This window comes from Oryza sativa, chromosome 6, assembly GCF_034140825.1.
Source record: "Oryza sativa Japonica Group chromosome 6, ASM3414082v1".
Classification (NCBI taxonomy): Eukaryota; Viridiplantae; Streptophyta; class Magnoliopsida; order Poales; family Poaceae; genus Oryza; species Oryza sativa.
The window spans coordinates 2,118,284-2,141,952 of NC_089040.1; the positions used below are offsets into that span (position 1 = coordinate 2,118,284).

General features: G+C 42.0%; 2 protein-coding genes across 2 annotated transcripts; both read right to left on the minus strand.

Moving 5' to 3' along the window:
• Positions 1 to 1,324: 1,324 nt before the first annotated feature.
• Positions 1,325 to 2,653, minus strand: LOC4340045 (AT-hook motif nuclear-localized protein 18). Its single transcript, XM_015786239.3, has one exon. It carries the CDS (start codon positions 2,576 to 2,578, stop codon positions 1,592 to 1,594), a length of 987 nt encoding a protein of 328 aa, XP_015641725.1. The 5' UTR covers positions 2,579 to 2,653; the 3' UTR covers positions 1,325 to 1,591.
• Positions 2,654 to 12,664: 10,011 nt separating this feature from the next.
• On the minus strand, positions 12,665 to 22,557 carry LOC9270139 (kinesin-like protein KIN-UB). Its single transcript, NM_001424865.1, has 19 exons — positions 22,142 to 22,557; positions 20,648 to 20,748; positions 20,426 to 20,548; positions 19,824 to 20,009; positions 19,492 to 19,713; positions 19,225 to 19,390; positions 18,976 to 19,125; positions 18,705 to 18,793; positions 18,323 to 18,526; positions 17,568 to 17,660; positions 17,080 to 17,217; positions 16,884 to 17,015; positions 15,602 to 15,743; positions 15,286 to 15,378; positions 14,732 to 14,857; positions 14,505 to 14,630; positions 14,018 to 14,161; positions 13,412 to 13,540; positions 12,665 to 13,285 (listed from the first exon to the last, which is right to left on the minus strand). The coding sequence occupies exons 1-19, from the start codon at positions 22,338 to 22,340 to the stop codon at positions 13,125 to 13,127; spliced, it is 2,724 nt and encodes a 907-aa protein (NP_001411794.1). The 5' UTR covers positions 22,341 to 22,557; the 3' UTR covers positions 12,665 to 13,124.
• Between the last annotated feature and the right edge of the window lie 1,112 nt (positions 22,558 to 23,669).

Below are 23,669 nucleotides of genomic sequence, written 5' to 3' on the forward strand. Positions count from 1 at the left end.
AACAAAAAATTTAATAATTCTATGTTCACTACCAGGATCATGAATTTTCTTAGAGTGCCACAAACCGTCACTTTTGTCGGCCAACCTTCAAGGAAAATGAACACACCAAATCTATAGAGCAAGGGGAATGCCTTTTTTTTTTTCCTCTTTGCGGTTAACCGGTAGGGAAATCTATTTTGGCGGTCAAAGCAAAATACAGCAATGTCAAAGTTTTCAAATCGACAAAAAAAAATTACTGGCGGTCAAGACCGCCAAAATATGGGTCCATAATTTTTTTCAAATTTATTGTTCATATATTAGTAGCATATAATCTTAATATATTTAAAAGAAGCAACGAATTAAATACCCAAATATATATATTTGAGTAAAAAAATGAAACAACAATTTTCCACTTGAAATTTCGGAAAATTTTCCACCCCCACCCAAAAAAATTCCTTAAATTCAATAGTGCTAATCCTGGATATAAATATCTGCACATAAATACATATATGTAATTTTGTATACATATATATAGTAGTCCTCGATCCTGGCTCAAAGAAATAATCACAACAATGACGAAATGCATGCGCCCAACCTAATTGTTGGAGTGCAAGTTGTAGCTACGCACGCACAGCTGAATCTGAACAGCTGATGAAACACACACCTGTGAGGATCCAGCAAACGTCTGTTCCGGAGACATAAAATATAGCAATAGCTGTGTGTACACGTATGTGGTGCCACACAAGCATATGCATATGCATCATATAGAAGGTGAAGTGGTTGTGCTTAATCCCATCTGAACACAACCAAAACGGAAAGGAACAGAGGATATCAACTTATCAAAAGTAGAGCTAATCAAGCAATTATTCTACCATGTAATAATCATCTGATCGATCTGGTCATCCATTCGTTGGTGAAGTGGTTGCTCATGTGATACCATCTGTCCATCCATCCAGAGATGCCTTGTTTGACATATATGCATATGTGTATGTGTGTGTGACCGGATGAGCCAACCCCAAGAGAAACAACAACGAACTGACCCATCATTCTCCATAAAATACGCAGCTTTGCACACTAAGCTAGCTACCCCCTTGCTCCCAGCTACAGACAAATTAAGAGAGAAAGGTGGACAATGACATGATTAGTTTAATAATTGATTGATTGATTGGCTTGTAGACCCTTAATTAGTTGACTAATTACCACTATCTAGCTAGCAACTAGTAGTACTTGTATCATGCCTCCCTTCCTTAATTACTACTACCTGGCTACCTTAACTAATTAAGCTACATGAATCATGCATTATGCTAGCTAGCTTAAGGTAGTCTATTCAAGAGTAAATAAAAGGTAAAAAGAACACAAAGTAATTAATTAATTAACATCAACACTAACAGAGAGCACTAGTTTTAACCATCCAACCATCCTTAGCTGCTGCTTAATTGCAGTGATGAGCTTGCAATTAAGCAGATTGCCACAGATTAAACAACACGAGAGCATCATGATTAGCAAAGGCGGAAGAAGAAATTAACTCTTAGCTTAATTCATCCTACACCATGCACGGCTCGCTCCGATCCTTCTCCTCCATTTTTTTTCTCTCCGGCGAGATCGATGTTGATCAGTACGGCGCCGCGCGGCCGCCGCCGCCGCCGCCGCTGGTCCAGCCGTAGGCGGCGTCGCCGGGGAGGTGGATTCCGTTCATCAGGTTGTGTGGCAGATGGTCTTGAAGAATCGGCTGCTGGTGTGGTGGTAATGGCAGCGGCGGCGGCGGCGGCGAGGACTGGCCGCCGCCCGCCATGTGCTGCGGCGGCTCGTCGTCCTCGAGCGGGAGGCGCTCGTAGGCGGCGTTCCCGAACGAGGCGGCCATGATGACGACGGGGCCGACGGCGATGAGCGGTCCGGCGACCGTGCCGCCCACGACCTGCCCCTGGCCGCCGGAGACGTAGACGGTGAGGCCGGTGGCGGAGGGAGGCGCCGGCGGCGGGAGGAAGGAGCCGGACAGCGAGAGGATGTCGAAGCGGCCGGTGAGGTTGACGACGGCGCCGGGGCCCGCGCCGGGCTGCCGGACGGAGACGTTGGTGACGGCGCCGGTGGCGCTGAGCACGCAGACACCGACCTGGCGGCGGCGCGCGAACGTGGCGACGCTGTCGACGAGGTCGCACCCGGAGGCGACCTCGAGGACGTGCGCCCGCAGCGCGCTGGCGCTGTCGCGCGTGATGATGACCGGAGGCTTGGGCTTGTTCTTGGAGCCGGCGGGGCGGCCCCTGGGACGCCGGATCACCACCGGCGCCGCCGCCCCTTGCTGGTGCTGCTCCTCCCCGGACTGCTGCCTCTGCTCCTCCCCGCCGCTCCCGTTGCTCCCGCCGCTGTTGATGGTGTTGTTGCTCTCATCCACCAGCTCCTGCTTCGCCATCCCACCAGCCGCCGCCGCCGCCGCCACAAGCTGCTGCTGCTCCTCCTGAAACTGCTGGAACGCCGCCGGGTAGTGCGCCCCGCCGCCGTGGTGGAACGGGTGGTGGTGGAACGCCGCCACCGGTGGCGCTCCGAAGTGGTGGTGGTGGTGGTGCCCACCCCCATGCGCCGCCGCCGCCGTCACCGGATCCATCTGTCTCCCTCTCTCACGGTGGCGCGGCGTGGCGCGGCGCGGCGGTGGTCAAAGCGGAGGCGAGGGGTTTGGTTTGGAGGAGGAGACGAGAGGAGAGGAGAAGGGTTAAAATACAAGCGCGTAGATTGGGGAAGGGGGGAGTGGGGCCCACCAGGGGGTGGTGCGGTGGGACCCACCAGGGGGGAGCGGGCCCTGGGCTGGGCTGTCTGATCCTGATCGCGATCGCGCGGTGGCTGGCTGGTGCTGCCCACGTCTCTATCTCTTGCTATGTCACACCTCGCTCGATCGCTGACATGGCTGATTTGCGGCCGTGTTGTGTTGACCGTGTTCTTATAGCCTTTGCACCTCCACCATTGCCACCACGGCCACGTCACTATGGCTACTAGTATAACGTTGTCAAGACACTACCAAAGTATGGATCTTGGGGAGAATCAGAGATAGGGTGTGGGTGGTACGTACTCACGCCGCGATGCCAAACGGAGCGTCAAATAAGTGACTATACATGTGCTTTACTCTATCTTATAGGATGCGCGTTAGTTACCCTATCTTATAGAATAGACTGGTGCGTATTCACACCGTAACACCTGAACCTGAACGAAGCATCAAATTGGCGACTACATTGTGCGTTACCTTATCTACTCGCCATCTGTAGATACTACAAGATAGGGTGGTACGTATTCACGCCGCGGCGTACACCAAATGGAGCATCAAATAAGTGCCTGTGTGCGTTACTCTATTTGTCTATCAATCTATTCTTTTTTTAGAAGACTTCTTTTGGAATTGGGGCTTAGTACGGAAGGGATAGATAAGACGTATCACTGCAGATAGTGTGATACGTTACCGGTTACGGTTGCTTTGGCGTTGCGTGATGATTTTGCTGAGGCAAGGATAGAACCATTGTATGACCTGACACGTTGCAAATGACAAATTTAGAAGTTGACCACTAGAGCCGTCGATTTAGAAGTTGCACCCAGAGAAGCAAGCCAGCCTGATACAACCAACCAAATATGCCATATAGGCATGAGTATAATCACGTGGATACTATGATGATGCTACCAATGTGGGAATAAAATGTTATATGCATTTGTAAGTTTTCTTCACATACGAATTAGTTTATATATTAAATATATGAATTACATGTCAAATATCAAAATGTGGAGCATTATGCATGATCCACACACTTTGATACAATATATGCTATGCACTCCAAGGAACATGATCTTCAGCAGCTGCAACTATATTGTTGCCATATTGTAACCATGACATGTATGTTTTGTTTCTACAGTACAAACCTATGTTTTCTGAACTAGAATTTGATTGTTGTATATCAACATTAATTATACATGTAAATGTGTCATCCCTTTGACTAAAGCATGTTTTTATAGGTGCAAGCTAAGGTATGTGTTTTAGTTTTGCATCACATCCTAGATAATTAATGAACTAATTAACCAATTGAGAACAATAAGTGCACTCACTATATGTACTGTATTTACTAGTATTTCATTTATTCTAGATATTGTGTATATATATATATATATATATATATATATATATATATATATATATATATATATATATATATATATATATATATATATATATATATATATATATATATATATATATATATATATATATATCTTATTAGAAGTAGTGAAATGAATTCCCTGATGATCAAGAGAGAATCACCAAATAATTATATATATGTATGCTACTATATATTATCCAGAAGTTAGACTATTTTAGGGTCAGTCTTGTACGTGGATGAAAGATATATAGAGGGGCAACATCACAAGAGGTAGTGTGACGTTGTCTCTGTAGTTAAAGGCATGTGTGTGGGTGTACAGTTTTTGATATACTTTGACTATGCTGTATATATATTTAGGAATAACATTCAACATGAGTAATGTCTTCTGATCGGTCAACTGATCAAATATATGGCTTTAATTTACACCATAGTACATGTCAAGTATAACTATATGGAGCATGTATGTTCTAGCTAGGCTACTGAGTACCGGTCACGTACTCCTCTAAAGGACTTTATGCTCTCTTTCATTGTTTAATTGATGATGCCGTTGATTTTTTAGACATGCATTTGATTATTCGTCTTATAGAAAAATTATGCAAATATATAAATCATGCTTAAAGTATATTTTTTTATTTATAAAACAAATTACAATAAGATAAATGATACGTAAATCTTTCAAATAAGTTGAATGATTAAACGTGTGTTAAAAAGTTAACGGCGTCACCTATTAAAAATAGAGATAGTATGCTATATATTATACATATTATTTGTTTGTGAGGATCATGCATGACAATGTATGTTTAATTAGCACACTTTGTGTAACCTTAATTTGATCTATATATGTAAATGATGGGTTCTATTCTTCAAACTAAAAGAAAAAAAGTAGTGATGGGTTTTGACTGAAGACAGCTATTATTGGTGCACACCTTTGTGGCATTTTATTTTCTTGCGAAAGAAGACTATTTTTGGGTCGTCTTGAGTCTTTGACCTATACTGAATGCATGAGAGAGATATATCACTAGAGATATGATGTACTATAATAGTGTGATTCCCGTTACGATTGTGCTAGCTTGGTTCTCTGCATGCAAGGATTTTGTTGACTTGAAGACAGAACCACAGAAATGCCGAGGAAACTAATTGTATATATGACGTAATGTAAATATGGAGGGGATTGACTACCGGAACCCGAATAGATAATTTAGATTAGAAAAATACTCCTTGACAAAAATGTCGCGAATTATCAATTTGTATTAGCATTAATTCCATGATAAAGATTTGTTAGATTCATCCTACCACGATGGGATACACTTTGTCAATGCAATATGTAGGATCATTTAGGTTTTCCAGTCGATCAAATGATCACTACTACTTCCTCTATTTCATATTATAAGTCGTTTTAATATTTTCTTAGTCAAAATTTTTTAAGTTTGATTAAATTTATAGAAAAATATAGTAACATTTTCAACACAAAACAAACATATTATCTAAATATATTTAATGTTAGATTTGATAAAACTAATTTGGTGTTTTAGATGTTGCTAATTTTTCTTTAAACTTCGTCAACTTAACAAAGTTTGACTAGAAAAAAAATCAAAACAACTTATATGAAACGGAGGAGTAGTAGAAAAAACGGTTTTCACAAGCACCCCCTAATTGCACAGGCGGCATAGTGCCACTGCCTGTGCAGTACATCTAAAGAGTAGTGGGTGTGTCATTGCGTGAAAGATCGGTAGCAGAAATATTTTTCAAAGGCAATCGTCTTAAGCAACCGTCTACAAAAATTATATTTTTAAAAGTGGTCACTTAAGCTGATCGCTCGTGGAAATGATGTTATTTCGACATTAAGCTGGCCGTCATTGAAATTTTATTTTTTCCAGGCTATGCTCCTATTTATCTGCTTGAATCTTGTCTTGTCGTCTTCCTCACAACTCTTCGGTGATCGGCGCTTCAAAAATCAAGCCGTCGATCAAACGCTGGTCGCATCTCCATTACCACTAGTCCTTCTATCCTCTGCTTCTTCTCTTCTTTCCAATAAATATAATATATAGAGGACAACGTTGGTTTTCTCATCACACTTTCTTTTATCTTTTTTCTCCTTGTCTCTGGCTGTTTTTTTCGCGAACGCACAAAAGATTACACGTCAATATATTAGAAGAAAGCAAAGCTTTTGTTATATAACGCAACCGATCATATGACCATTGCCTGGGGACAAGGGAAAATAGAAAGAAACAAAAGGACTGCTAAAGTAAAAAAAAAAACGGAAAAACGCTGCTCCTCTATAGGAGGGTGGCGGCTGAGCCCCACTATACTTCTAATAAACCCCCAAAAGCAGCGGCGCCAGTGGATGACCACAGACAATCTTCCTGTAGGATGGCCTCCAGAATTGCTGAGACTAACAAGAGAGAGAGAGTAATCGAAAACCCTGAAATTCCGCTCTTTCCACGGCTCCTAGTCTCCTGCCATAGCGAACTCGTTACACCAACCTCAGTGCATCACCACAAGCGAGGAAGAGGAGCACCCAGAGCTGTCATTGGTGGAAATCGATTTTATCCGCACATAAAAAATGGTTTTAGCAGTAGTAGATGTGTCTATATGGTCACTCTATGCATGAATATTGAGTATATATTGACCCTTGGTCGTTGCCATTCATCCACATTTTGTATTATCTACGCACTTGATGTACCAGTGGCTATCAGCACAGCTATATCTGACATTTTTTTAGGGGTACAACCTGACAAAATTTGAGGTATGTTCTTCTCCAGCCGTGTGCATTCCATCGATTGATCTCGATACACTGACACTTCTCCTTTTCTACTCATCATCATCTGATGATCAGGTGTATTTTTCAAGTGCATCATAATTATATTTCTGTGGCTCTCATTCATCCTGCCGCCAACTTGGAGTGAATTATATATTAGTTCTTCTGTCTTAATTTTATATGTTCTGGTGTATAGAGAACTTATATATTTAAAAAGGTATAGAGAAACAGTGATATAGTAGTATATAGTATACTCGATCCAAAGAAGTAGAGTATATCACGCGAGCTGGACTAGCAAGAATATATATATTTTGGTTTGTGCTCATGTTAATTCAGAACAAAAGAATGAGCACGCACTTTGATGCGTGAGCATCACATATAGCCCAGCTGCTTGTGATCAAGTCGTCGTATCGACACTGATTTTCTTCTGAAGAAAAATCCAAAGAGAGAATCAATATATATATATATATATATATATAGGGCAGTAGAACTAGGTCAACAATCCATAGGTCGATATTACAGTACTGAAACAACGGCAGTGTCGATGATGATACTGCAGTAGTATTGGCATGCACTAGCAGACGACTGGATCAACATGCTCGATCATGCTGTGTAATATTATATCCAATCAGCGTGTCATATTCATATATGCTTGCTTTGCTTGATAGGTACTGCAGGAAAGAGAATTACTGACGAACCAACGAGAGATCGAGCAGTATTATTGATTCGGTTCGATCAATGATTCAGAAGAAATTAAAACAGGAGCTCAGCTAGCCGTCCATCCCAATTAACAATTAATAGAACTCTTCGATCGAATCACCGCTCCAATTTTCAGCAGCAACACCTGCAGCAATGCGATTTGCAGCTAGCTATCTCCTCGCCGGCGGCCATGGCGTGGTGGCTGCCGGCGGTGAGATCGATCGAGAGGGAGCTAGGTCGACCTCGCCCCGGCCCACAAGGGCAATGCAAGATGGGAAAAGTGGATGGATCGAACAGTGAAATGAACAGCAATCTGAGCTGAGTATGTGTGTTTGCATGCATGCATATGACTGCGCCTCCTCCCAGCAGCTAGCGGCATGCGCGACGGCCGGACCCCTACACATGCCCGTCCCCTCTCCGATCGACGTCGCAATGCAGCAGCTGCTGCTAGTGCTACCTAGTACATATATAGCTCCTAGTTTAGCTGCAGCCGGCCTGCAGCGACGCAACCTAGCTAGCTTGCTTCAGGGTTTCAGGCATTCAGCTCAGCTTCAAGCTAGACAAACTTCAATTACTTCAAGCAGCTGTACAGCTTGTCTCTTCTCAGGCGCCGGCCGGCCGGCAGCCAGCGTGCATATGGTCCACGGCTGATAGATCATAGATAGGAGTAGTATATATATACTGATAGATTGTAGCTGCATCTGCGTGTACAAGTTGATCAAAGATTCAACCGAGGAATGGATGTACATATGTTCTCGATCGATCGATCGATCGATCAGATCATCAGTATAGTACAGGGTACCTGCACAGAGCGATAGATACACTACTGACAGGCATGCAGATCGGGCAGCAGATGATGAGTGTCGTGCAGTGTCGCATGCATTCAGATCATCCAGAGCCTGCATCTGCATGTAGTACATGCTTTTGCATTGACGTACTTGGTTAATTTTGTGATCGATCGAGCTGGCCGTTCAAAATCAGCATGGGCGCCTGGCTGCATTGCCTGCCCCTGCAAGAGTGCAGTTGTGTGTTTGGCGATCGGTCGACTCGTCGTCGTCTTCGTCAGGCTGTGGCCACGACCAGTCCTCCCCTCTCGCTGCTGTCGGCAACGGAGAGACGATCAGACGACGACCTTAATTGGCCGGCCTGCATATATATAGTTTCTTGTACTACCTCCGTCCCATATTACTTGTCTTTTTGAGTTTTTGTTTATTAATGTTTGATCATTCGTCTTATTCAAAAAAAATTGAAATTATTATTTATTTTGTTTGTCATTTGCTTTATTATCAAAAGTACTTTACATATGACTTATCTTTTTTTATAATTGCACTAATTTTTCAAATAAAACGAATGGTCAAACGTTGCAAATAAAAAGTCAAAAACGTCACCTATTATGGGACAGAGGGAGTACTGCGTTACATGCATGTAATCTATTCCCTCCTCCGTCCTTAAATATTCTACACCGTTGACTTTTTTAAATATATTTTACCGTTTATCTTATTAAAAAAATTAAGTAATTATTAATTATTTTCCTATCATTTGATTCATTGTTAAATGTACTTTCATGTATACATATGGTTTTATATATTTCACAAAAGTTTTTGAATAAAACAAACGATCAAATATTTTTTAAAAAGTTAATGGTATCAAATATTTAAGGACAGAGGGAGTATATACTTATCTGATTCTCTGTTCCGAGGTAGAGTAGTATCAGCTATATATGCCTGCATCCAAGGACGAACGAGAATGAACGGCTGCAGGTAATAACTTAGTTTTGAAGCTATATATATGAACCCCATCTGGTCTTGTCATGGTCTCGTTCTATAATTTCATGGATCGGGACCGACCGACCAACCAATCGAGATCGATCGGTCAAAGCTATACACGCATGATGCATAATTGCATATGTGTGTCCTCCTCAAAAAAATAATTGCATATGTGTATATGTAGCCAATTTAACGAGGCAGACAGGGAACTAAATTGCATGCCATATCGCGTCGCTTTCGCCCCCCGTCGTGTTTGTACATATGCATTCAGGGTTTGGGCTGCCACTTACTGTTGCGTCGTCGATGGAGAGTACTCCCTCCGTCCCAAAAAAAAAAGACAGACCTGGTTTCCGTGTCCAACGTTTGACCGTCCGTCCTATTTAAAAAAATATGAAAAAAATTAAAAAGACAAGTCACGTATAAAATATTAATCATGCTTTATCATCTAACAACAATAAAAATACAAATTATAAAAAAAATTCATATAAGACAGACAGTCAAAGTTGAATATGGAAACTAGAGTTTGTTTTTTTAGACGGAGGGAGTACGTAGGACCGGACAATTATAGGGGGCATGTGGCTGATAGCGATACAGGTAGTACTTCTAGCTAGCGACATGCTACGTACACATCTGTCCCAAATATAATCATTTGCAGAGTTTTGGATACAAGGTATTAAGGAAAGTAGGTGAAATTAATCCAAAATTATATATTGTGATTAGCTGAGAAGAAAATGTGGTTGAAAAAATTAATTAAATCAGGAACAATAGATGAGGTTGGTAGGTAAAGAAATATCTTTATTGTAGGACAAAACTTAAGGGGAGTAAAAATAGCCTTTATTTTGAGATTGAAAGAGTATGTGGGGGCCTTGATAGAAGAAAATATGGATGAAGAAATTAATTAAATGAGGAACAATAGATGAGGTAGGTAGGTAAATAAATATCTTTATTGTAGGACAAAACTTAAGGGGAGTAAAAATAGCCTTTATTTTGAGATTGAAAGAGTATGTGGGGGGCCTTGGTGCGCCTTTATATTAGGGTTAATTGGATCCATGCCACTACAAATATACCATTTTAGATAAATGCCACCATTGTTCATGATATCGGCATGCATGTGCCACTGGAATTTGGAAAAATTAGAACTGTGCCACTCCGTCGCGATATATGTCAAAAATCTCTGTTAGCCTTAACTGCACGTGGGACGACTTAGCTGTCAGTTCCATCTTCTTCACCTCTCTCCCCTGTCTTCTCTTTCCCCTACCTCTCTCTTGTCAGTCTCTCCCTCTTTCCGTTGCCACCGCTGTTGCCGAACTTCTCTCGTCCAGGGCAAGAGGGTTCAAGAGTCGTTGCCGTCTTCTTTGACTCCATCCGTGGCGGGAGGGCTCGGGAACCGTCGTCATCGCTGGCCTTCTCCCATCCGTGGCAGGAGAGCTCAGGAGGCACCACCGCCATCGTCTTCAACCCCATCCACAGCGGGAGGGCTCAGGAACCGCCAACATCGTTGTCCCTCGTATTAGACGTGGAAAATGGAGGAAGAGATGGGAAGAAAGAACAGGGAGAATGGAGGAAGATGGAACTGACATGTGGTTCCCACGTCTACGGGGTCTGATGGAAAACGTCATGGCGATGGCGTGGGGTTTCACTTTTTCAAAATTTTATAGTAAACGCAGCCAATATCGTAAATAGTAGTGTCATTTATCTGAAATGGTATATTTAATTTGTAGTAATATGGATCCAATCAACCCTCGATATTATGCGGAAAAATCTCGGCCCGTTTCGGGCGGCCGGATTGGGTGATGCTTCGAGTCCGCCGGCTCGGCTCGATCAGGTGTGGTGGTAGCTAGGCTGCGCGCGATGGATGTATGATCCTGTGGAGATATATATATATGATGTGACGTGACATGTCCACGTCGTCCACCGCCCGCCCCCGACGCGGACAGTCCAGCCTCCGTCTCGTCACCACAGCGACGCTAGGTGCCGGTGGACGACCCGCCCGCGCCTTATAAAATCCTCGCGCCGCGCCGCTCGTGGTCGTGGCCCCCCGTCGTCTCCTTTGCCCTTTGCCCCCCACTACGACGACTACGACTACGTCCGTCTCAGTGGCAGGAGAGGCCGCAACCGGCAAGGCGTTGCGTGCGCGTTGGTGCAATATGCAGTACGCAGCTAGCGGATCAGTGGAAGAATCTGATGGTCATTGGGCGCATCGCGCTCGATGGAGGAGAGCCGTGTCTCCGGGGACGTGCTACCAACAACTTAATTTAGGTAGGAGCCGGCCTGTGTTTCAGTTCAGGGTTTCAAGGTTTGGACGTTGGTCCTACCGATCTTTGACGTGCAATACCATACGTGCGTGCGTGATCAGGTCATCAGGATTATATTCAGGGGGCAAGGGGGCCATCGATCGCCACCTCTGAAAATCTCAAGGATAATCGACGACTCATCATCATATCATCATCATGCCATTCGTCTTGTTTTAACTCACAACAGCAAAGAGGTGTAGTACAAAACACGCACGTACGCACGCTGCTGACCTTGTCCGTCCTCTCGCCAGCCTCCGTGCGTCCTGCGCCCCGTCTGCCGTGTGCCGTGCTACGCGACGACGTACACCGCTGCCTTCGCACTGCGTGTCTGCCTGTCTCTCTCGGCTCGCAGTCGCAGCGCAGCCGCGTTGCTAATTAATTAGCACAGCAAGTACTCCCTCCGTCCCAAAATAAGTGCAGTTTTACACGATTCATGTTCAACGTTTGACCGTTTGTCTTATTTGAAAAAATTTTATGATTGGTATTTTTATTGTTATTAGATAATAAAACATGAATAGTATTTTATGTGTGACTAAATATTTTTAAATTTTTCATAAATTTTTCAAATAAGACGGACGGTCAAACGTTGGGCACGGATATCTACGGCTGCACTTATTTTTGGACGGATGTAGTATTTGCTGTGCTAGGAGAGTACTAGGAGGCGAGTTTCTTCCCTTTTCGTTTGTTCGGTTGCTCCTCAATTCCTCGTTCCCTCCTCAGGTAGAGCCGTAGAGGTAGGTTGGTAGGTTTTTCATCGATTTACGGCGAGCGACCGCGGCGTTCTGCTTGCAACCGTGCGACAATCTACGTCCTCGAACTCTGCGTGTTGCAGTGTTTTACCACTGTCTGCGCCTCGCCTGTCCATATTTCTACTGACCAAACAAATATTCAACGCAAATCCTCCAAAAACTACAATCATGCATGGGATGGAAGAGTGAATTTCATGGGTAAACGCACACGTGTCAGGCTATTCAGATTCAGCCTTAAGCCTTCCATCCCTTGCATGCCATGAGTACAATTGGTACAGTTCGAGTCAGAGGTAATCAGAGTAGCAACTAATATCACGCCTTTTTCAGTAATAAGTTACAGACTTACAGTAAAGATCAGCTACTGTATAATGAATACAAGTATTATGATTCATGGCCAAATCTACACCTATCTGCTGTCTCTCGGTCTCTAAGTGATAACAGCTCTCATTTTTGGCCTTGCTGATATTTTTACAACAATTTTACAAACAACGTAAAATACGAACCCCTACCATAATGAATAAATCAATTGCAACCCAGACTTTCAACTTCTCAGCAGCCAGCACAACGAAAATATAAAACTCTTGAGGAGAACAGGGGACCTGTCGAGATGAAAACTCAGGTTCCCATACGCTTGCAAAAATTGGGTAAATCATGACCTATATGCCTGATTGCCAGCTCTTGGCGCAATGGCACCTTGATTGTGAGGGCGGAATGTAAAACCAAGCAGTGAACCAGCAGCAAATAGTCGGTTATCAGCATTCTATGCGCAATCTTCTCATCTCTGATTGAAGAGTGGGGCTGGAAGTCAATGTCCGGTACGCTAGCATCCTTATGTCCTCACGAGAACAATCCCTTGAAATCCGAACAAGTTCCCATAAAGCACCTTCACTAATGATATCCTTTGAATTTACTTCTGCAGAAAGGTAAAATTAACACCATAAGTATAATAAACGTATAGTTTTACAATTACATGTACATACTGTATGAACAACGGAGTGTATGAAGGAGCAATGTTGCAAGCAACGAGAGAGAGGGATACCATGTTGCGCCAAATGGCACAGTGCAAGCTCAATGTGCCTCCTAATTGGAGCAGCTTCATTATTTGCATTTTTTACAATCCAGGGAAGCGCACCATCATCAATTAATAACGATTTTCCCACCTTATTTCCTGATGAAATAAAATTGCCAACGTGTTAGTTAGAAAGACATGGTTAAAACATGAAGAACAATTCTAGTGATGGCATAAGATTATACATAAAAATTTGGCTTCTGACAAGAATTATGTAGAACTGCATTAACGGTCACAAGATTTACTGTGTCAAATTAGATCAGCATGGAGATATGTTTCCTTGAAAGAGTTTCAAGATAATGAGAACTGCATAATAGCTAATCTCAGAGTATCATCAGTCATCAGTCCTTTAGCTAGAAAAGGAAATCTCAGTTATGGTCTCATGGACAAGATCATAAGATGGAAATAGCAAGTTCAAGCTATGTGCCTATGTGCCATTACAATCTGAAAAGCAGAAAATGTCCCTTGCATGGCATCTTTGAAATGTGGAATGTGTCACCCACTCATACCAAAGTACGATAAGGGAAAGGGACATAAGGGAAAACATATGAACATTAGATTGATCGGTACCATTACCTTGCGTAGCTGCTCTAGATTCACATTTAGCAAAGTTTGCGATGCCACGTGCAACTTGAGCAAGGACATCAGGGTGCCCGCATTTGACCATTCCCAGCAATGCTTTGATGCCACCTTCTCCTCTCAACCGTGTTTGCAGTTTGTCTGGTAGAGGATAAAAATATGATATTGAGGACATAGTCATATGGATGGGAATATGTTTCAAATCCAAGAAAATTATTAATTTTCTCTTAAATTTGTAGGCTCCCACACTAGTCTTATCAACTTTTCTCCCAACAAAAATTATCTGGCCATTAACCAAAATTTAGACTTCAACAATTTTCTCCTTTGGACGGAACTTAAAGCTACACGTATATGCATAGCAGGGATAGTTAATATTAAATTGAATGGCCAGGGTGTTTTGCACTGCCAGCCAACCAGCCAGAAATATTAATTTCTTAGGGTACTAACTCCTCGAATGGCAAACATGCAGAAATATAGAGTTTACCATTGCCACAAAGGTTGGCGATGGCTCCAGCAACCATTCTTAGAGTTTGTGGGTCCTCCGCATCAGATGCTGTCATAGATAACAGGCTTACACCACCTTGGGCCATGATAAGATCTTGGTTTGTTTCTGCATATATTATTGACACAATGAGATAAGAGACATTCTACAAACAGATATATAATCACTATTTAAGGCCCTCTTTCATGAATTACTACTGGCCTACTAACCATTCATTGCAAGGTTAGCAATTGCTCCTGCTGCTACTCTGCGAATGGTCTCATCCTCGGAGCTCCTAAGCAGCATTAGGAGAGAAGTAAGGCCACCTGCTTCTACAATCTTTTCCTGATTTGCCTCTGAAATACGCAAATGCAACCGCAGTTAATTCATGATTGCAGCTCAGAGAAGAAAAGTGAATAGAATCAATCATTTGCAAGTCGCATCAAATGCTGTTGATATAACATGATCAAGAAGCAATGTGTATCAAGTTAAACTGAGATCGGGTTCCATAATTGTAATATCAAGGCATCAATATTTAAAATGACGCAACTGCTAGTGCGACAAATGTATGTTTATATTATCCGAATACTTCACTTCAGCAGTATCCAACATAGGCTATGCATGACATGCAGATTGTAGAGTATCAGATGTAAATGCTTAAAAATCAAATTTGCATATATGGCGGACAACCATACTATACATCAAATGCAAATCTTGACACATCAAATAAAATATAACAAAATCCATGTTTCCAATTAAAACATGGTGAATATGAACACCGCACCTTCAGCTGCCAGATTCGCGACAACTTTCACTGCATGAACACGAACATCAGGTTCTTCCGATTCAAGCAACGACAGTATCTTCTGTAACCCAACTGAAATAGTTGAAGAGAAACTTTCATCATCATAACCAAAAGCAAAATCACAACTCAGGTTTATTTATGTACAGGATTACAGGAATAACATAGGTAAACTTTTATCACATTTTTTTATAATGGTCTTATTACATGTAGATATCTTACAAGGACTAGAGGATAAAAAGATACAATCTGAAAGACAGGTGCAAATGAATGAAATATGTTCTCAAGTAATGCATACCTTGTTCAAACAGTTTAGCAATGGGCGGCTTAGGTCCATTGCTCTGCTCTCTAGGCTGAGAATTCCTTGAATGAGACATCAAAGAATCAAACCCAGGAAATATTTTCCCAGATCCATCTCCTCTGTCGAGGCTCCTCCTTGTCTAAAAAGAAAGAAAAAAATGAACGGTACAAAAGAAGAGAACATCAGAGACCTTACGCTAAAATCTTGGAAACAGTCCCCCAAGAAAGCACGTATGTGTTTCATACAAATGGAATAATTGGAATAATAGGAAGGGTGCAAGTCAAAAAAACTGTGGATGAACTTAATTAACTTTAACATTTGCTGTGTTATGCACTACAAAGCCAACAGGCAATAATATGAGAGAATATATGCATCACTAGGTATACTACTTATCAAATTGATCAGATAATACAGAACCATCACATTAAAAAAATGAGAGAATTGCAAATATACCACTACTTTCACCCCCTAACTCTCAATAGCCATTATAAAAACACGAATTGCTAATTTGCCACCAAAGTTAGTCTCCTCTGCTTCTGTTTGCCACTACCGTCTATACCGATCCAACTAAGATGATAGAAATAATTTACAAAAATCAATGTAACTTGATAATACTATTTTGCCCTTGTCAAGTTGATCTTTTCCTTGCTGCCCCGAGTCCTGACCGGACCAGAACCCTCCCTCTCCTCTCCCTTGATCTCCCCCCTAGATCACCAAGTTCTCTCATCCTTTCCAAATCAATAGCAAACGAACCGAAAATCAGTGGAGATGGCTTTCGACGAGTCAGCAGCAAGCGGCCAGCGACGGCGGCAGGCGCTGCGGCGGTCGGGGCGGCGGCGGCAGCAAATGCAAGAGGCAGAAGCAGCCGACGGCTGGGGCGGCAGCAGCATGTGGCGGAGGCTTGGGCGACAGGCGACAGGCGACAGATAAGAGGCACCAGCATATATTCATTCAAATTATTGGTATTTTTCTCTCCCTCCGGTGCAGTAACATTCATGCTAAAATGATGTTAATTTTGCAATTTCATTGCAAGGGTATCCTTGTCCCATTTTTTTAAAAAAAACCACCTTTCAACGGTGTTAGTCGAAACTGTCAATCCAATGGCAGAAATGATGGGTTCCAATGTTTTTTGGTGGCAAATATGCAATTGCATTTTTTGTAATGGCAGATTCACAATATCTGTTCAAACTAGTGGCAAATATGCAATTGGCCCTAAAAAAATCTAGAAATTCAGAATGATCAGTAAGAAAAAAAAAATGGAACCGCCAGTAATTCTTACCTCATCAGCATCAAGACTTAGCTGCAATAACTGGCTTTTCAGAACAGCAATTTCTTCATCAAGTTTTTCTTTTTGGCTAGCTTCAGTATCCAGCATTTTCCGTAGTTTGACAACCTCAGCAGTAGCTGCAGCCTACAAGATGAAAACAAGGTTAGTGTATTATTACAGGCGGAAAACAATTATATACTGACAGTACCTCCATCTTTTTCCAGTGTAATACTTGATTCTTAAGGTCATTAGCCTCATCTTCAGCAGATTGGCGCAACACTTTCTCATTCTGCAGTAAGTTCTGCACTTCTCCTACCTCACTGGATGTAGGTTCAGTTTCTTTAATCTACAGTAAAAATGTAAAATAAAATGCATGAGTTGATGGAAAAATGGCAGATTGTCAGAACATGAGTTGTTATTGCTTAAGAAACTCTAAAACGAAGTACAATGTAAACACGAGACTCTCATGCCAATCAGCCTCAAGCTTACATGTTTACCCATTATTGGTGCACATCAATCGCTTTAAGTTAGAATATACAAACAACTTGTGGATCTTTCCCCTTCTCTCCCAAATGAGAAACTAAATTATTAAAGTTAATGTAAGTGATTTTTTTAAGTCAGACATTAATCCAGGCCAACAATGAGAAAATAATAAGAGGACTGATGAACTAGTCAGTGCCTAAAATAAAGATGTACCAGTTTCTTAGGTGATTGTTGGTGTATTTTCCATTTCTCCTCCAGTATCTTTATAGAGTCAAGGTATTCCTGATGGTACTTCGCTTTCTCATTCTGCATTAAGAAAATGCATATAAAAAATTAATATAAAAAAGACATCCTCAATCAAGCATGGTAGAACTAGAATGATTATTTAGGATTTAGGAAGCTTAGAGATGAAGCGATTTAGACTATTTGTGAAATTTACATAAATTTTTTTGTTCTGTAGTTTTTTTTTTCTAGAGAAAGGTCCCACAAGATGATGTTTCTAGAATCACCTATGATGTTTCTACTCACAGCTTACAACACTGACATCGCTGTATGTTTGTAGATGGCCCTTTAAGAGAATTCACGAGCAGCCGAGCACCTAAAGATGCTCAAGGCTTTGAGATATAGATGATGAATTATTGATGATAGGGGCGGTATATTTGAGGAATCAAGACATGATTAAGGTATTGACTAATAGTTAACTTATTCATTATAAGATCAAAATTGGATACTCCTTTATGGTGTCAATGTAAGGCCCAATTTCACTGTGGGTTTTTGTCAAAGAAAACTTCTGACGACCAGTATTCTGACTAAAAGATAAAAGTATATGAGAAAACAAAGTCAAATATTTAGTCACTGCACTATTGATTCCTATAAATAGCATGCTCATGAAGATCAAGATATCCCCAAGAATAAACACTTGCACCAAGCCTAACAAAATATATAAAACATTATAGTGGAAAGCAAACCTCTAGAGAAATTTTGTATTCTCTTTCAGCCTCCGTAACACGCAATTGAGCTTCTGCTGTTATTCTTTCAATTTCATCATCAAAATATTTCCTCTGTCTTTCGTTTTCTGCAATTAACTTATCTAATTCAATATCAAGTCTTCTACATAAGCTTTTGTAGTCAAATTCTTCCTTCAGTTTCACCATGTTTTCAACTTTCATTGCCTATACATGAAACAATGAAGAAAACATTAATCACTTCATAAAAAACTTGGAATTTTGTTCCAGCACGCAGCAGTAGCATACACGATGAAATCGTGAGATGGTCTGTCAATGAATATTTTTGCAACTTGAAGGCAAGAGAATCTAAAATCATTAAACCTATCTTAGCATAAAAACTTACTCTTTGCCCAAACATTATTGTACTGGTAGTCTCACCCCGATGTCTTGGAGATGGACCAATTGTCACAACCAATGATGTCCTTGCAGTGCCTATGAATTTCAAGAAAAGCACCTCAATTAGAACAAAAAACAATAAGTGTTACAAGCAATGAGTTGTACAGGGATATGCTCTTGGCTCCTTATTAGCTTTTAGATAAAGATGAGCGTGCCTCCTAAGCTATGGCACAATTTCATTTTTACATAGACCAAATGACAGGTTAGCATGTATTTACCTCCAAATGAATCTTTAAGCAATCTTGTAAGCTTTGAATCACGAACTGGTACATGTGGGCTGTTTTCAGCTAGCGCGTTGATGCATTTTCCAAGTGCACTTAGGGACAAGTTGATAGACTTTGCCTCTTCTAATGTATGACCCTCACTTCCTGAGAGATTAATGCCCAATGCGTATGTTAGCCTTATTATCCTGTCAAAGGTATAGAAGTGCAGCAAGACATGGCATTTATCGACGAGAATGCACTCACCTGACTTGTCTATTCGCTCAGATCCCGCCAAGTCTACAACCACAAGCTTGCTTTTCCTAACAATAGGTGGTCGGAGTGAACCCACCATGGAAGATGAATGCCCATTTTCACCAGAAATGCTAACATCCATTTCATGCTTGCCTTTCACGGCCCTTCTAACATTTACCTTCACCAACAGATATAAAAGAAGAAGAAGAAAAAAAAACTCATAAGGCATATCCATATTAATTTGCCAATAAACTGCAATGTCTAGTAGTACAAGATTACCATGAGGAGTGCATGACTACGAGAAGACTCAGTATTCAACTTCGTGTTTGCAGCAACACGATGAGCCTCCCCAATCCTTAGAAGATCTACAAAACTCTTCTGATCTCGAACCTCAACTACTGTAGCCCCAGGTAACGAAACATCCCCTGTCCTCGGATCTTCTACAATGGCTATATTGTCATTTACAGGATCAAGGAGGTCTTGTATCATTTCCATATACAACTGCAATAATACACGTAATATACATTTACTACAACGCAAGAACATGAAAGCCATACGTTGAAATTGGAGAAAGTATATACAATGCCATGGGAACTCCTAGAATCACAAACCTGTAGGTAAGATACTGATACTGTATCAGTTTCAGGTGTTATATCTGCCAAAATATCCTCCATTGCACGGACCATGATTCCCCGTGCAGCAGTATCTTCTTCACCAAGTCTTCCAAGTGTAAACGTTTTCCCAGTACCAGTCTGCCCATATGCCATAACGGTACCATTGTATCCCTCCAAAACACTCTGCAAAATACAAAAAACACTACATTGGTACAGCCATTGGTCAGAAGAGAACAAACATGAGTCCACTAATAGCTTGCGTGGAAGAAAGTTTGCAGAACCACTAGCTACAAGAGGACTCAAGGTTTCTTTTACCTCACAGAATTGGGTCAAACTTTACTAACATTGCACAACCTCTAGCAAGATTCATTAAAAGAAGGATTTCTCTGATTATTTCATCAAAAATTAAGAAACCTCCAATTGTACCAATATTCCATGCTCCAGCTGGTTTGTGTTACACCCAGCATAGTCGTATATCCCAGTCCAACATCCAAACCATACTTGTTTACAATTTGCCAAAAGATTTCATTCACAAACAATTGAAATTATGAATAACAAAAACAAGGAAATGCAAAAAAGGTTTCGACTGTGTCACATACCTCTACAACTGGTTTTGCAACAACCTCGTACACTCTCTTCTGTGAAGCAAACTCTGTAAGCACTTCATCAAATTCATATGTTTCTGACTCCCAGTTGTTTTTACGAAGCTTTAACCTTTTGAGCTTTATAAAGAAATCATCAAGTAAGACTATAAGCAAAGCAAATGTTCTTTTTTTGCATTGCATGCTAATAAATCGGAGGGAGGGGAGGGGAGTGCAAACCTCTGGCTGGAGCTCAACACAATCACCAAAGTCAGCATCTGCAGCCAACTCATCTGCATTTCGAGGCCTAAGCCTTACAGCAACTCTAACTCTACTAGAAACTGCTAGGATAACAGGGGAGAATGAAGATACATCAGTTGATAGAAATAGAGATACAGGTCAAATCAATATTTACACACCAAAAAACAACACGATGAATCCTTCAATTTTTAAAATAAGGCATGAGGTCTGTCAATTAAATCATGAATACGGAATGATCGTGCCAGACAACATATATGTACAAATATGCTAAAATAATGTGTAGCATGGGAGGCATGGAAAGTGAGATGTCTACTTGGCCTCCCATGAGAGTAATGCAAGTTCGACTATACAATAATAGCTCAACATGAAAATGTTTCAACAAGAATCCTGTATGCAAAATCAAAGTCTCCCGAGAAAAATGCAGGTACGAAACCCCAGCAGAATACTTGGTGTTGGTTCTAAATGGCAACTAAGATAGGTCCAATATATACTTAACCAAAATGTAAAATAATACAGAATTGGTGGGTCATAGTATTGGTGGAAATTTCTAGAATATATATATACTTAAGATAGGTCCAATATATACTTAAGCAACTAAGATAGGGCCAATATATATTCTGTATTATATTTTTGGTTAAGATAGGTCCAATATATACTTAACCAACTAAGATGGGTCATATGTTAGTATTGGTGGAAATTTCCTAGATGAAGTCATATGGACTGCTGGTTTCTGGTAATTTCCAAGATGAAGGAACCAAACTGCATCCCATTCTAAATGGTAATCCCAATATAAGATTCACTAATCACTCCAGAGCCCAATTGTTTATATACACATCTACCAGCAGGCGTTCTTCAGAAGGTTCAGCGTTTGTGTTAGATTTGCAGTGCAAATTGGAAAAGTAGGTGGCGGTCTGGTGCAAGGGGTGCACGGCCATCATGATTAACACGATGCAACAGGACGAGGAACGTATGGTCCCAGCACAACTAGAGCTCCTAGACCCGCGATTTGTGCCCTCGTCGAGGAAAATGCCTCCCTAATCTGAATTAAACAAACGATAGCTCTGCCACTACAGCTACAGCTTCCAAGATGATACTATGATCCAACCACCAATTGGAGCGCATCACTACAGTTTCAGGGTTGTGCACACGTTCCGAATCACACTTGCATCCAAGCAAGGAGTCAAGTAAACGCAAAAAGTCATCAAACAAAGCAAATCCAAAAAAATGCGAGGAGATTCAGCAAACCGATTGAATCGCAGTATCGAAAAGGTGGAAGCATCTCAGCTAGTTGAACACATGTTTGCTTTAATGGACCCAAAAAAAACACACTGAATCTAAGGAGATCAAGCGGCGGATTCAGCATACACGCGCGAGCGAGGTTAGCATCTCACACCTCGCGAAATGCAGATCAACCCAAACCCCACAAAACCCCCCCCAAATCCAAATCCGGATCCCACTCCCACCCAAACCCACCTCCAGATTCCGACGACGCGCGCCCCCCGCCGCCGCCCGCGGAGGGGAGCGGCCCGGAGCTGGTCCGCCGGTACGCGCCGCCGCCGGCCGCCGACAGCCGCGGCTTCCCCGCCGCCGCCTTGGGCGTCGCGTTCGCCACCTTCCCGCTCATCCTGCCCCCCACCCCTCCTCCTCCCCCATTCCTCACCCCACTCGCCATAACACCACCACCCCACGAGCTCGTCGTGGAGGCACAGAGAGAGGAGAGATCACGGGAAGGCGATGAGCCGAATGGAAGAAGAGGGGAGGAACAAATAATAAATGCCGGCGAGCGAAGGAGGTGGGGCCCACCGACAGCGAGACGGGGAGGCCGGCGAGGAGGAAGAAGAAGAAGAGGAGAAGCTAGCGGAGACGAGGTTGGTGCGGCAGCCGCGCTCCACGAGAAGACGGCGAGACGAGGTGTGTGTCGTCGTGTCGAGCCGCGGTGGGCCCCACCTGTCGCCTCGCTTACAGGTGGGGCCAGATGTGCTGTGGCCCACCTGCAGTGAGTGGGTCGGTGGTCCATCCCCGCCTGCGGGGGTCAGCTCGGCGTGTACCCGTGGAGCTGGCGGTGTATGACATGTGGGGCCCACCGTGCGCGGCGAGGTTGTGGGGGATTTGAATTCGGGTGCCTCCGCGTTTGGGAGGTTGGGAAAAGGGAGGGTGTAAAAAGCTGTGACCACTGTAGTATAATTTCTGGGGCTTTTGTTCAGTTTTACCTCTACTACTGCCTTGATCTTGCTGTTTGATCCATCCAGTGGAGGGGAAATGGTTCAAAAATTTGAGCAACTTTTGAGACTCTTTTGCTGTTCTAATCTTTTTTATTTTCCTATGCAAACATAATATTAGTACCATTTCATTCTTGGAATACCTTTTTTGACAAAAGATCATTCTTTGAATCAATGCTACCAGCTGTGTGTCAAAAGCAATTAGGAATAGGCATGTCATTGTCAGTTGTTACCATGTTTACATCGATCTACAGATTTAGTATGGGAGTTTGTAATTGCAAAGAAAATTTGTTTCTTTGGTTGATCCGGATTTATGAACAGCAGCTCCATTTCTTTTACTTTTAATCTTAGATATACGCTTCATTTTATATTGAAAATCTATATCAGTGCTTTACTCTGTCCAGTGTTAACCCTTTAAATACGTAGCAGTTCGTACCAAATTAGGTTGTTAAGGTGGGGGGGAAATTTAGAGCAAGAAAGATAAGTAGGCTTGGACTAGGAATTAACCTTTGCTTGGCTTGCAGTTTACATTTAATCATAAAAGGCCTATTTTTGTTCGTACTATTGTCACATTTCAGAGATTTTGTCCTTCCATCGGTGGGTACAACTTACTACATTACATCATGTGAGTATCTGACTTTACTGTAATGTGTGTGTGTGAGTGAGAGAGAGAGAGAATCTTCAGATGTTGAACAAAACAGTACATCACTTTCACCTTTGAGTTCAGCAGACAATTTTAATTAAACCTCCCATGATTATGTATTACCGTGCACATCATCTTT

What these genes read in the sequence shown, in the direction of transcription:
- LOC9270139 (NM_001424865.1), bottom strand. Translation starts at nt 22,340, where the DNA reads ATGGCGAGTGGGGTGAGGAATGGGGGAGGAGGAGGGGTGGGGGGCAGG. An exon ending in AATACAAAATTTCTCTAGAG is followed by an intron (nt 17,661 to 18,322) that starts GTTTGCTTTCCA and finishes TTCTTAATGCAG; the next exon opens with AATGAGAAAGCGAAGTACCA. An exon ending in TACACTGGAAAAAGATGGAG is followed by an intron (nt 17,016 to 17,079) that starts GTACTGTCAGTA and finishes TTCATCTTGTAG; the next exon opens with GCTGCAGCTACTGCTGAGGT.
- LOC4340045 (XM_015786239.3), bottom strand. Translation starts at nt 2,578, where the DNA reads ATGGATCCGGTGACGGCGGCGGCGGCGCATGGGGGTGGGCACCACCAC.